General features: G+C 41.4%; 1 protein-coding gene across 1 annotated transcript; it reads left to right on the top strand.

The window, feature by feature from the left end:
- Positions 1-10,144: 10,144 nt before the first annotated feature.
- On the top strand, positions 10,145-13,736 carry LOC135515709 (uncharacterized). The gene is made up of 4 exons (XM_064939396.1): positions 10,145-10,348; positions 10,612-10,705; positions 10,850-10,937; positions 12,358-13,736. Exons 1-4 carry the CDS (start codon positions 10,246-10,248, stop codon positions 12,970-12,972), a joined length of 900 nt encoding a protein of 299 aa, XP_064795468.1. The 5' UTR covers positions 10,145-10,245; the 3' UTR covers positions 12,973-13,736.

The following is a 13,736-nucleotide window of genomic DNA, read 5'->3' as shown; positions in this document are numbered from 1 at the left end:
TCTTGGGCTTGATGGGCGCGGCTCTGTTTTGCATAAAACATAACCTTTCAGATTGGAGAAAGATTAATAAAGATGAACAAAGGGTTGGTGAAATGCAGAGTTAGTAGAACCAAGAACAATCATGGAAACTACCAGAACTCAAAATAAAAGTATTCAAACATTTCAGATTTTATTCCAGCTTTTAATCAAAACCTTATTTCATGGAAACATACACTGTTTCTTGTCTTTATTCATTGTGTACAGTAACAATACGGCAGTTTATGCTTTCAATCATATTAAGGTACCTAGGACACGCGTCAGCCCCTTTTTTAGGAACATTTTAACGCAGTGTTATTCCAACATTGTTACTACCACATTACTGTAGATTGTATTGCATTGATTTTCATAAAACATAATCAATTCATCATCGATAAAAGTCAAACTGTTCTTAACAGAATTAGTTTACTCGCAGTTCTTCTGAGAATTTATTGCAGCAATAAAAATGTAACTCATCTAGGTGTAAAGTAGAAGGCAGTCAGTGGGCTGTTTTATTCTGAACAGCCACGTTAGAAATGAACACAAGCTACATGACCAATGATGTGTATATACATAATTGGCTATGACCCTTGATTCAAATAAATGAATCAATTAAAATATTAAGGCTTATTTAACGAGGTTTCGAACAACACCTGAGATAAAAGGTATGACCTACATTTCAACATCATACACACAAATGTTATGGAACTAAATGTCCCAGTTACTTGATCATGGCCGTCTGCTACAGCATTCCTCATACATGTGTGCAAAGTGCAAAGTGCAATATCTGCTTAAAATAATTAACAGCAAAATCTGACTTCAAAGTCTTTTTCTGTCCAGACATACAGCAATTTCTGGTACTTCATGATATATTTTGATTGACTGGGTTGTTCATGTCAGGAAACTAAATGCCTTATTATCTATATTCTGATTGACTGGGTTGTTCTTGTCAGGAAACTAAATGCCTTATCTATATTCTGATTGACTGGGTTGTTCTTGTCAGGAAACTAAATGCCTTATTATCTATATTCTGATTGACTGGGTTGTTCTTGTCAGGAAACTAAATGCCTTATTATCTATATTCTGATTGACTGGGTTGTTCTTGTCAGGAAACTAAATGCCTTATTATCACATATTACACCAGGCCATTACAACAGATCAAATGTTTCTTACCAAATTTGCAGATAATGCACTTCGCTTTTGCAGGGCAACAACAACAAAACACACACAGAAAAAGGTAAACAGTTTGTTATTGTTCATGTTGTTTCATACACAGTGTGTACAGGATTATATCCAATATCTGTAGTCCTTTTCTGCAATAGGCATGTATTTCATTAGTGATCTAATGGCAGGTTCTTGCATGTAAATCATAGCAACCCAACAATTCTACGTCCCCTAAAATAAACAGCAATGATGATGTTGGAGTGTTGCGTTGTTCTTCATGCTCTTTAGACACGCCTGATGTTGCACGTCACCCTTGTAGACTGGTTGGTTTGCTTCATGGCTGCAAAAGACAGAGACATTTAGAGAATGCTTCAGACAAGACCTAAATACATATTGTCATTCCTTTTCTAGAAAATCGAACTATACGAATGATGACCTTCAAAAGAGACCACACTGAAGTTCTCTCTCCTCTAACATGAGTTACACATCATCTGCAAGGCGACACACGTCTTGAGGCCTCCTCCCTGAGAAGTCCAGCTTGTAGGCCTGTCCGTTGAAAGTGAAGGACATGGATCCATTGAAGTCCAGCTGGTACTGGTCTTCAATGTCAGCACTGTCTTTGAATGTGTGCCAGCGCCCACTTTTCCCCCCAAACTGCCACTCTGGAGATTCACTCTGGCCCACTGGAGACAACTTCACTCTCTGGAGACAACTTCACTCTCTGGAGACAACTTCACTCTCTGGAGACAACTTCACTCTCTGGAGACAACTTCACTCTCTGGAGACAACTTCACTCTCTGGAGACAACTTCACTCTCTGGAAAGCAGATGTCACTCGACCAATTCTGTTCAATCAGAGAGACCGTTTCGTTTGTCTCAAGTAAAATATCAATACATTCAAATCAGCACATTCAAATAATGAGGGTTTTATCTATGGCACAGTAGATGTCTTCTCCTAAAGGGGCAATCCGTTCGATTGTGTTTGAACTTAAAGAATTCCGCTTTGAGGTGGTTGGTACTTTGGACGACGGACAACTTTCCTCTTCCTCTTGCCGCTCACCTGTCTCCTTTCTGACAAACACATAATGAACAGAGAAACTAATAAGCAACACAAATGTTTATTCACATACTTTCACTTTCCCAGTTACGTTGAGTCTTTCTGTTTTGAGTGAGTCAGACATGAGTGAGTCACAGACTGGCAACAGCTTGGCAACGACCAGTGAAGGGCATGGACCCATTAGCACGTACGGCCCAGTACATCCAGGAGCTCTATAACAGGCGGTGTATATATGTGTATTTATATATATATATATATATATACAGTTGGAGATGGAAGTTTACATTCACTTAGGTTGGAGTCATTAACTCCTTTTTTAACCACTCCACAAACTTCTTGTTAACAAACTATAGTTTTGGCAAGTCGGTTAGGACATCTACTTTGTGCATGACACAAGTAATTTTTCCAACAATTGTTTACAGACAGATTATTTCACTTAAAATTCACTGTATCACAATTCCAGTGGGTCAGAAGTTTACATATATTTAGTTGACTGTGCCTTTAAACAGCTTGAAAAATTACAGAAAATCATGTCATGGCTTTAGAAGCCTCTGATAGGCTAATTAACATAATTTGAGTCAATTGGAGGTGTACCTGTGAATGTATTTGAAAGCCTACCTTCAAACTCAGTGCCTCTTTGCTTGACATCATGGGAAAATCAAAAGAAATCAGCCAAGACCTCAGAAAACAAATTGTAGACCTCCACAAGTCTGGTTCATCCTTGGGAGCAATTTCCAAATGCCTGAAGGTATCACGTTCATCTGTACAAACAAATGTACGCAAGTATAAACACCATGGCACCAGCAAGCCGTCATACCGCTCAGGAAGGAGACGCGTTCTGTCTCCTAGAGATGAACGTACTTTTGTGTGAAAAGTGCAAATCAATCCCAGAACAACAGCAAAGGACCTTGTGAAGATGCTGGAGGAAACAGGTACTAAAGTATTTATATCCACATTAAAACGAGTCCAATATCGACATAATCTGAAAGGCCGCTCAGCAAGGAAGAAGCCAATGCTCCAAAACCGGCATAAAAAAGCCAGACTACGGATTGCAACTGCACATGGAGACAAAGATTGTACTTTTTGGAGAAATGTCCTCTGGTCTGATGAAACAAAAATAGAACTGTTTGGCCATAATGACCATCGTTATGTTTGGAGGAAAAAGGGGGAGGCTTGCAAGCCAAAGAACACCATACCAACAGTGAAGCACGGGGGTGACAGCATCATGTTGTGGGGGTGCTTTGCTGCAGGAGGGACTGGTGTACTTCACAAAATAGATGGCATCATGAGGAGGAAAATTATGTGGATATATTGAAGCAACATCTCAAGACATCAGTCAGGATGTTAAAGCTTGGTTGCAAATGGGTCTTCCAAATGAACAATGACCCCAAGAATACTTCCAAAGTTGTGGCAAAATGGCTTAAGGACAACAATGTCAAGGTATTGGAGTGGCCATAACAAAGCCCTGACCTCGATCCTATAGAAAGTTTATGGACAGAACTGAAAAATCTTGTGTGAGCAAGGAGGCCTACAAACCTGACTCAGTCACACCAGCTCTGTCAGGAGGAATGGGCCAAAATTCACCCAACTTATTGTGGGAAGCTTGTGGAAGGCTAACCGAAACGTTTGACCAAAGTTAAACAATTGAAAGGCAATGCTACAAAATACCAATTGAGTGCATGTAAACTTCTGACCCACTGGGAATGTGATGAAAGAAATAAAAGCTGAAATAAATCATTCTCGCAACTATTATTCTGACATTTCACATTCTTAAAATTATCCAAACTGACCTAAGACAGGGAATTTTTACTAGGATTGACTGTCAGGAATTGGGAAAACTGAGTTTAAATGTATTTGGCTAAGGTGTATGTAAACTTCCGACTTCAACTGTATAGCCGCGTTATTGTTATTTTATTGTGTTACTATTTCCTTTTTTTCTTTAGCAAATGTTTCTTACTTTTTAACTCTGCATTGTTGAGAAAGGGCTCTTAAGTATTTCACGGTAAAGTCTATACCAGTTGTATTTGGCGCATGTGACAAATAAAATGTGATTTGATTGATTTGACATTAAAGTTTTAATGTCAATATAAGTGTTTGTCTAAGGTTTCATTCAGCCTGACTCACGTCTGAAACAGATCTCGAAGATATTGGAACCGATATTGAACCTAAGAGAACCGTTACGGTTGCGTTGGAATTTCTTCCCGATCTCAGAACTCTGGATGGGGCCTGGGTTTCCCTTGGAATCCTGAGAGAAAAAACAAACACTCTTCCTGTCACTCAACAATGGTTTCTGTGACACTTTTTTTCTCTCGATAGCATTACATGTCATATGATATTATGTTTCTAAGCTGAATTAAGACTGGAGAAGAGGATTCCAGAGTTCCAGAAGAAGTTTCCATGGTTCAGTTTACTTCCTGAATTGAGATAGAATAGACCTTAACCCTGGCATGTTCCTAAGTTCAGCTTCTAAAGATAACGGTACACTTGGGCTTGTTGCCTGGTGTCCTGCTGTACCTTTTCTCCATATTTGGTCCAGCCTTTGCTAGTTGAGTAGAACCAGATCCACTCTGTCTGCTGACCATCCAAGCGCCTCACCCTCGGTTCTTCTTACCGCGGACTCTCATCGCCTTGCGAGAGAGATTACCAAAAGTATTTCTTTCAAAGTCCTTGAAAGAATTTTGATCAGTCAACCAAACCATATTAAGTAATCAGAACAACAGTTTTCACCTGTACTAACATAATTGCAAAATAGTTTTCTAATGATCAATTAGCCCTTTAAAATTATAAACTTGGATTAGCTAACACAACGTGTCATTGGAACACAGTAGTGATGGTTGCTGATAATGGACCTGTTTGCCTATGTAGATATTCAATTTAAAAAATCAGCCGTTGCCAGATACAATAGTCATTTACAACATTATCAATGTCTACACTGTATTTCTGATCAATTTGATGTTATTTTAATGGACATAAAATGTGCTTTTCTTTCAAAAACATGGACATTCCTAAGTGTATCCAAACTTTTGAACGGTAGCATACAGTGGGGCAAAAAAGTATTTAGTCAGCCACCAATTGTGCAAGTTCTCCCACTTAAAAAGACGAGAGGCCTGTAATTTTCATCATAGGTACACTTCAACTATGACAGACAAAATGAGAAAAAAAAAATATCCAGAAAATCACATTGTAGGATTTTTAATGAATTTATTTGCAAATTATGGTGGAAAATAAGTATTTGGTCACCTACAAACAAGCAAGATTTCTGGCTCTCACAGACCTTCTTCTTTAAGAGGCTCCTCTGTCCTCCACTCGTTACCTGTATTAATGGCACCTGTTTGAACTTGTTATCAGTATAAAAGACACCTGTCCACAACCTCAAACAGTCACACTCCAAACTCCACTATGGCCAAGTCCAAAGAGCTGTTAAAGGACACCAGAAACAAAATTGTAGACCTGCACCAGGCTGGGAAGACTGAATCTGCAATAGGTAAGCAGCTTGGTTTGAAGAAATCAACTGTGGGAGCAATTATTAGGAAATGGAAGACATACACGACCACTGATAATCTCCATCGATCTGGGGCAACACATAAGATCTCACCCCGTGGGGTCAAAATGATCACAAGAACGGTGAGCAAAAATCCCAGAACCACACGGGGGGACCTAGTGAATGACCTGCAGAGAGCTGGGACCAAAGTAACAAAGCCTACCATCAGTAACACACATCCTGCAGTGCCAGACGTGTCCCCCTGCTTAAGCCAGTACATGTCCAGGCCCGTCTGAAGTTTGCTAGAGAGCATTTGGATGATCCAGAAGAAGATTGGGAGAATGTCAGATGAAACCAAAATATATCTTTTTGGTAAAAACTCAACTTGTCGTGTTTGGAGGACAAAGAATGCTGAGTTGCATCCAAAGAACACCATACCTACTGTGAAGCATGGGGGCGGAAACATCATGCTTTGGGGCTGTTTTTCTGCAAAGGGACCAGGACGACTGATCCTGTAAAGGAAAGAATGAATGGGGCCATGTATCGTGAGATTTTGATTGAAAAATTCCTTCCATCAGCAAGGGCATTGAAGATGAAACGTGGCTGGGTCTTTCAGCATGACAATGATCCCAAACACACCACCCGGGTAATGAAGGAGTGGCTTCGTAAGAAGCATTTCAATACAATATTTAAAATGTATTTTGATAGAAAGTGTGTGTTTTGTCAAACTATAAGTAATTTATTTTTTACATTAATTTGATCTTTTGGATGGATGTACAACATTTATTTTTTAGATCAACCGGCGTTAGGGTTCATGTTGATGGTAAAGATGTTTTACTTTTTTTTTCATGATTTAAATCAAAATAAAGTATAAATAATGCATATCTTCATTATATATGGTAAAATAATATTTACATAAATGCAAGTAGGCAAAACAAAACTCTTAATTTTTTAATTGAACTTGATTTTTTATTTGAAATGCCGTGTAATCTGAAATACTGTAACGCAAACGGAACCCTAAATGCCTGTGAAGCCGTGTGTATTTTTTTGTTTGAATGTGTATTCCCCTGTGTATAAAGTTTCTGTGTTATTTGGTGAAGTAGGTTTTTAAAGATGTGTTTGTATATTGTTAAAATTGTTGTTAATAAAAATAATAATAATATGACTGGACATTGGAGAGACAGATATTTGTGACACAACTTAAAATGGGTGCAGAAGCACACCAGTACCCAATTTTATGTTTATTCTATGGCCAACCACCCCTTGAGCTACACCTTATTTTCCTCCTGGCTACCCCAGCTCCGCCCCCCGCAGCTACTTGCCCGAGCCTCTCCAGCTTTTCTTTCACCCAAATCCAGATGTTCTGAAAGAGCTGCAAAACCTGGACCCGTATAAGTCAGCTGGGCTAGACAATCTGGACTCTCTCTTTCTAAAACTATCCGCCGCCATTGTTGCAACCCCTATTACCAGTCTGTTGAACCTCTCTTTCGTATCGTTCGAGATCCCTAAAGATTGGAAAGCTGCCGCGGTCATCCCCCTCTTCAAAGGGGGTGACACTCTAGACCCAAACTGTTATAGACCCTATATCCATCCTGCCCTGCCTCTCTAAAGTCTTCGAAAGCCAAGTTAATAAACAGATCACTGACCATTTCGAATCCCACCGTACCTTCTCCGCTGTGCAATCCGGTTTCCAAGCTGGTCACGGGTGCACCTCAGCTACGCTCAAGGTACTAAACAATATCATCACCGCCATCGATAAAAGACAGTACTGTGCAGCTGTCTTCATCAACCTGGCCTAGGCTTTCGTTCGCTGCCCGCACCCGCCCACCCGACTAGCATCACTACTCTGGACGGTTCTGACCTAGAATGTGTGGAGATGTGGACAACTACAAATATCTAGGTGTCTGGCTCGACTGTAAACCCTCCTTCCAGACTCATATTAAACATCTCCAATCCAAAATCAAATCTAGAATCAGCTTTCTATTTCGCAACAAAGCCTCCTTCACTCACGCCACCAAAATTACCCTAGTAAAACTGACTATCCTACCAATCCTCGACTTTGGCGGTGTCATCTACAAAATAGCTTCCAATACTCTACTCAGAAAGACTGCATCCAGTTATCACAGTGCCATTTGTTTTGTTACCAAAGCCCCTTATACCACCCACCAACTTGACCTGTATGCTCTAGTTGCAACCCTACTTGCAGGCCTGTAAACTATGAGTTTCAGGCCACTGTTTAAGGACTTATGATAAGGTATACTGTATGTAATAGTTCATTTATAATGATAATCTTCACCTAGGAACTCACTTGGTGAAGGCCACAGGACTGAAAATGAACAAATTCAAGAACCATGTCTCTCATTAACAAATACAGTCATGGGAGGTAACTCTACAATTCAATCGAAAAGGCAAGGCACACTGGGAAATGATTGGAGGCAAGGCTTAGTAGGGGCTTAAATCTAAGTATACCTTACTTAAAAAAACCCATATGAAGGTAGTACTGCTCACTTCAGCTATTTAAGTTTCTTAATTCTTTTTTTTTGGGGGGGGGGGGGGGTGATGGGTTTCCTCAAAATAAACTTATCCGGTTTTACAGTGTGTAATGCTGACCTGTCCTCTTATTATGGGTTTAGACTGGATGGAGTGTTAAATGTGTTTCCCACAATTGATAACAGCAACATGGACCTGGCTAAATTGGCAAGAAGGATTTTGATTTACACTATATATACAAAAGTATGTGGACATCCCTTCAGATTAGTGGATTCGGCTATTTCAGCCACAGACTTTGCTGACAGGTGTATGAAATCAAGCAAACAGCCATGCAATCTCCATACACAAACATTGGTAGTAGAATGGCCTTACTGAAGAGCTCAGTGACTTTCAGTGTGGCACCGTCATAGGATGCCACCTTTCCAACAAGTCAGTTAGTCAAATTTCTGCCCTGCTAGAGCTGCCCCGGTCACTTGTAAGTGATGTTATTGTTAAGTGGAAACATCTAGGAGCAACAACAGAACAGGACCGCCGAGTGCTGAAGCGTGTAGTGTGTAAAAATCATCTGTCCTCGGTTGCAACATTCACTACCGAGTTCCAAACTGCCTCTGGAAGCAACATCAGCACAAGAACTGTTCATCGGGAGCTTCATTAAATGGGTTTCCATGGCCGAGCAGCCACACACAAGCCTAAGATCACCAAGTGCAATGCCAAGCATCGGCTGGAGTGGTGTAAAGCTCACCACCATTGGACTCTGGAGCAGTGGAAATGTGTTCTCTGGAGTGATTCACCATCTGGCAGTCCGACTGGGTATGGCAGATGCCAGGAGAATGCTACCCCAATGCATAGCGCCAACTGTAAAGTTTGGTGGATGAGGAATAATGGTCTCGGGCTGTTTTTCATGGTTTGGGTTAGACCCCTTAGTTCCAATTAAGGAAAATCTTAACACTACAGCTTACAATGACATTCTAGACAATTCTGTGCATCCAACTTTGTGGCAACGGGGAAGTCCCTTTCCTGTTACAGCATGACAACGCCCCCATGCACAAAGTGAAGCAACAGCACAACACAAATAAAAAAGGAGTGCAAGCCTTTATCGTTGGCTTTTCTACAGAAACTCCCCCCTCATACTCATCTGCAGGTCAAGCATTTGTTTGCCTATATCTCTGTGTGTATACAAAACATTAGGAACACCTGCTCTTTCCATGACAGACTGACCAGGCTGAAGCTATGATCCCTTATTGATATATTTTCTGTTTGTCAGAGACTCCAGTCACCCAAGTCATAGACGGTTTTCTCTGTTACTGCACAGCAAGCGGTACCGGAGCTCCAAGTCTAGCACCAAAAGGCTCCTTAACAGCTGCTACCCCCAAACCGTAAGACTGCTGAACAATTAATCAAATGTCCACCAGACTATTACATTGACCCCCCCCCCCCCCCCCCATTTGTTTTGTACAATGCTGATACTATCTGTTTATTATCTATGTATTGTCACTTCACCCTTGCCTACATGTACAAATGACCTCTAACCTGTACCCCTGCACACTGACTCGGTACCCCCTGTATATAGTCTCGTTATTGTTATGTTGTTGTGTTACTTTATTATTATTTTTACTTTGGTTTATTTGGTAAATATTTTCTTAACTCATCTTGAACTGCACTGCTGGTTACGGGCTTGTAAGCAAGCATTTCGCGGTAAGGTCTACACTTGTTTTCGGCGCATTTGACAAATAAGGTTTGATTTGATGTGTAGCACACATAATTCGTCCTGAATATGTACCTGATCCACTAGCTAGACTGTGATCAGCTGCATATTTTACAGCTTTAGTAATGAAACGTTCTGATGTAGGCAGTGGCACTTGCGAATGTGAGGTGAGGAATGGTAGTATGTGGTGCGTGTGCACAGTCTGAACTGTGGGTGGAAGCAATATGCCTAAATGCAACTAGTCTGCGTCCGGAAACCAACACGAAGAAGAAGAGACGAAGGGCGGAAGAGACGAAGTGCACTCCGTTGTGGTCCCTTCGCAGTGCTAGCTAACATGGATGCTACAATGGAAAACATCGAACACACGCTACCGCTATACTCTAATAATGCAAAAAAGAAAAGTAAAAAGAAAGTGAATTCAGAATACACATACAAATGTAAGTAGTCAAGTTATCCTTTATATGTTTATTTAGGACTACACATGAAGTAAGGAACTCCGAGCTAGTTAGCAAGAAAGCTAGCTAACGTTACCTACAAAGGGGACATCATGGCGCCTTGTCTCGAATACTTGTTCGAGCAGATGCGTGCATAGACATCAGACGGTGCGATCCACATTTGTCCTATTAGTCAAAATGTGAATGTTATTTAATTTCAATTACATTGTGCATGTAGTGATTTAAAACATAATTATTTATTTCAGTGTCTGAATATGAAACAATGGACTTTGTGAAATTGCGCGTATCAAATCGCTACATGTTTACGGGGAGGAGAAATGCCTCTCGACTGGCCTGGAGGTGAGTTCAGATACTTACCCGAGATCCTCCCAGTACACGTTTTGTTAGATACGTTTTTTAATTTTACCTGTCATGGAGACGAGTCAATGTGTATGTTTTGATATCGAAATGATCATTGTGTACCTTTTTTTGTTGTTGTTGCAGGGCCATCCTCAAACACATGGGCTTGCAGGGGAAGATGACGGCCAGTCAGGCAATGAAAAAATGGGAAAATCTGAAGAAGAGATACAAGGTAGCAATTGCATCCTACATACACTACATATCCAAAAGTAAATGGACATCTGCTTGTCGAACATCTCATTCCAAAATCATGGGTATTAATATGGAGTTGGTCTTCCCTTTGCTGCTATAACAGCCTCTACTCTTCTGGGAAGGCACTTCACTAGATGTAGGAACATTGCTGTGATCAGCCATGAGCATTTGTGAGGGCAGGCACTTATGTTGGCTGATTAGGCCTTGCTCGCAGTCTGCATTCCAATTCATCCCAAATGTGTTTGATGGGGCTCAGGGCTCTGCAGGCTAGTCGGTTGAGGTCAGAACTCTGTACAGGCCTGTCAAGTTCTTCCACACAGATCTCAACAAACCATTTCTGCATGGACCTTGCTTTGTGCATGGGGGCATTGTCATGCTGAAACAGGAAAGGGCATTCCCTAAACTGTTGCCACAAACCTGGAAGCACAGAATCGTCTAGAATGTCATTGTATGCTGTAGTGTTAAGATTACCCTTCACTGGAACTAAGCGGCTAAGCCCGAACCATAAAAAACAGCCCCAGACCATTATTCCTGCTCCACCAAACTTTATAGTTGGAACTATGTATTTGGGAAGGATGCGTTCTCCTGGCATCCACCAAACCTGTCTGTATGCATGCCAGATGGTGACATGGGATTAATCTCTCCATAGAATGCATTTCCACTGCTCCAGAGTCCAATGTCTGCAAGCTTGACACAACTCCAGTCGATGCTTGACATTGCACATGGTGATCTTAGGCTAGTGTGTGGCTGCTTGGCCAAACCCATTTCATGAAACTCCCTACAAACAGTTCTTGTGCTGACATTGCTTCCAGAGGCATTTTGGAACGCTGTAGTGAGTGTCACAACCGAGGATAGGCGATTTTTACATGATACGTGTTTCAGCACTCGACGGTCCTGTTCTGTGAGCTTGTGTGGCCTGCCACTTCGCGGCTTAGCCGTTGTTGCTCCTAGATGTTTCCATTTCACAGTAGCAGCACTTACAGTTGACCAGGACAAAAAATGTGACGTACTGACTTGTTGGAAAGGTGGCATCCTATGACGGTGCCACGTTGAAAGCCACTCAGCTCTTCAGTAAGGCCATTCTACTACCAATGTTTGTCTATGGAGATTGCATGGCTGTGTGCTCGATTTTATACATGTCAGCAACAGGTGTGGCTGAAATGGCAGAATCTGCTAATTTGAAGGGGTGTCCACATACTTGTGGTCATGCTGTGTACCTCAGGATGGAAACCTCTGAAATTGGCCCTTTAATAGGCATCCTTGTAAAGTTCTAAATAACCCTGCCCTAGAGACATCCTGTGCCTACTACTTTGTCCAAGCCTAACGTCTACTCAACTATTCATCAAATCCTTCATTATCCGACTACCTACTAATACTGTTTATCCTTCATTTGGGGACAGGAGCTGAAGTACCCTCCCCCAGGGGTGCAGGTGTTCCCCCACAGTTGGCGTTGGTACGATCTGATGAGTGACGCAATGGAGGGGCGTCTGGCAGGCTCAGCCCCCATCATCGGCCCACTCCCCCCGGGCACTAGCGACAGTGATTTTCTCCCTGATGCCCGGCCCAGGAAGAGATCCATGATTGGCGGAATAGGGGTGATGGGGATGCACTGTGACCTGGATGAGATGGACACCGAGAGGGCGACGCTGGAGACCGAACGGGCGGCATTGGAGGGCGAGCGAGAGGTGATGGGGAGAGAGCGGATGGCGCTGGAGAGAGAGCAAGCAGGGCTGGAACGAGAGATGGCCAACCTGGACCGGGAGCGTGCCCAACTGGAGAGGGAGAAGGCAGCGGTGGAGAGGGAGAGGGGGCTGATAGAGAAGGAGAAAGCGCAGGTGGCCAGGGATCGGCTGGCTGTGGACAGAGACAGAGTTCTACTGGCGGAGGGTAGAGCAGCGGAGGAGAACGGTGCGGAAGGACAAAGCTGTAAAACAGGAGGACAGAGGGTTGTTGGGTCGTTGGAAAGAACCGAGAGATTCCTCAAGATGTTTGAAAAGTTGGTTGAACGTATGTGAAGAACAATTACATGTTTGTTTACACTAGACTAGACTATTCAATTGGAAAGTAATTGGATATAATTTGTATTGGTTTTATTTTCTATGAATGTACAAAGTTTTCAATGACAAATCCTTTTTGTATTGCTGTTCAGAGATGCCTGTATGCCTATTGTTATCTGGGCTAAAAGTATTTGAACATGAACTGCCTAAACAGTTGTACTCAATCAGTTAATTCAAAATCACTTTGCAGCTACACACCTTACTGGTCAATTCTCAATTAAAATGTTAAGCCAGGTCATCAAAACAACTTTATTCAATTGTGGTATTTCCATACAAAGCACACAATAGCAGGCTGTTTCTTCTTATTAACCCCATCCACACCCAACACCCCCCCTCCCCCTTGGTCATACAATAGTCTTGATCTTTATTGATATAGCCTATTGTGGTCATAACAATAACTTTGAAATGTAATATGCCAAATATTGCAGTTCATGTAAAAAAAAAAATTCAGAATATATTTTTATATTACAGTACAGACTTTACAAATGCTTGTTTAATTGCTGCTTTTATTGCATTGGTATTCAATTTAGCATTCCAGTAAGCTTCCATTCGTTTATGCTAGTATAATTGTTTTTTTAAATAGTGTTAGATTTCTGTAATATAATTTTTTTTCCTTTACAAAAACATATTTAAACAATATTACTGGTTGTCGTTGCCAGTCATGAACAGACATGAAACAATGTTCGATTGTTGGATCAATAAAATCTCACATTTTCATTGTC

This window comes from Oncorhynchus masou, chromosome 27, assembly GCF_036934945.1.
Source record: "Oncorhynchus masou masou isolate Uvic2021 chromosome 27, UVic_Omas_1.1, whole genome shotgun sequence".
Taxonomy (NCBI): Eukaryota; Metazoa; Chordata; class Actinopteri; order Salmoniformes; family Salmonidae; genus Oncorhynchus; species Oncorhynchus masou.
This window is presented reverse-complemented; position numbering and strand designations above follow the sequence as displayed.

Excerpts from the sequence above, each read along its gene's own strand:
- LOC135515709 (XM_064939396.1), top strand. The coding sequence starts at position 10,246 with ATGGATGCTACAATGGAAAACATCGAACACACGCTACCGCTATACTCT. Across the intron at positions 10,349-10,611 it reads TTCAGAATACACATACAAAT|TGTCTGAATATGAAACAATG; the intron begins GTAAGTAGTCAA and ends TATTTATTTCAG. Across the intron at positions 10,938-12,357 it reads ATCTGAAGAAGAGATACAAG|GAGCTGAAGTACCCTCCCCC; the intron begins GTAGCAATTGCA and ends ATTTGGGGACAG.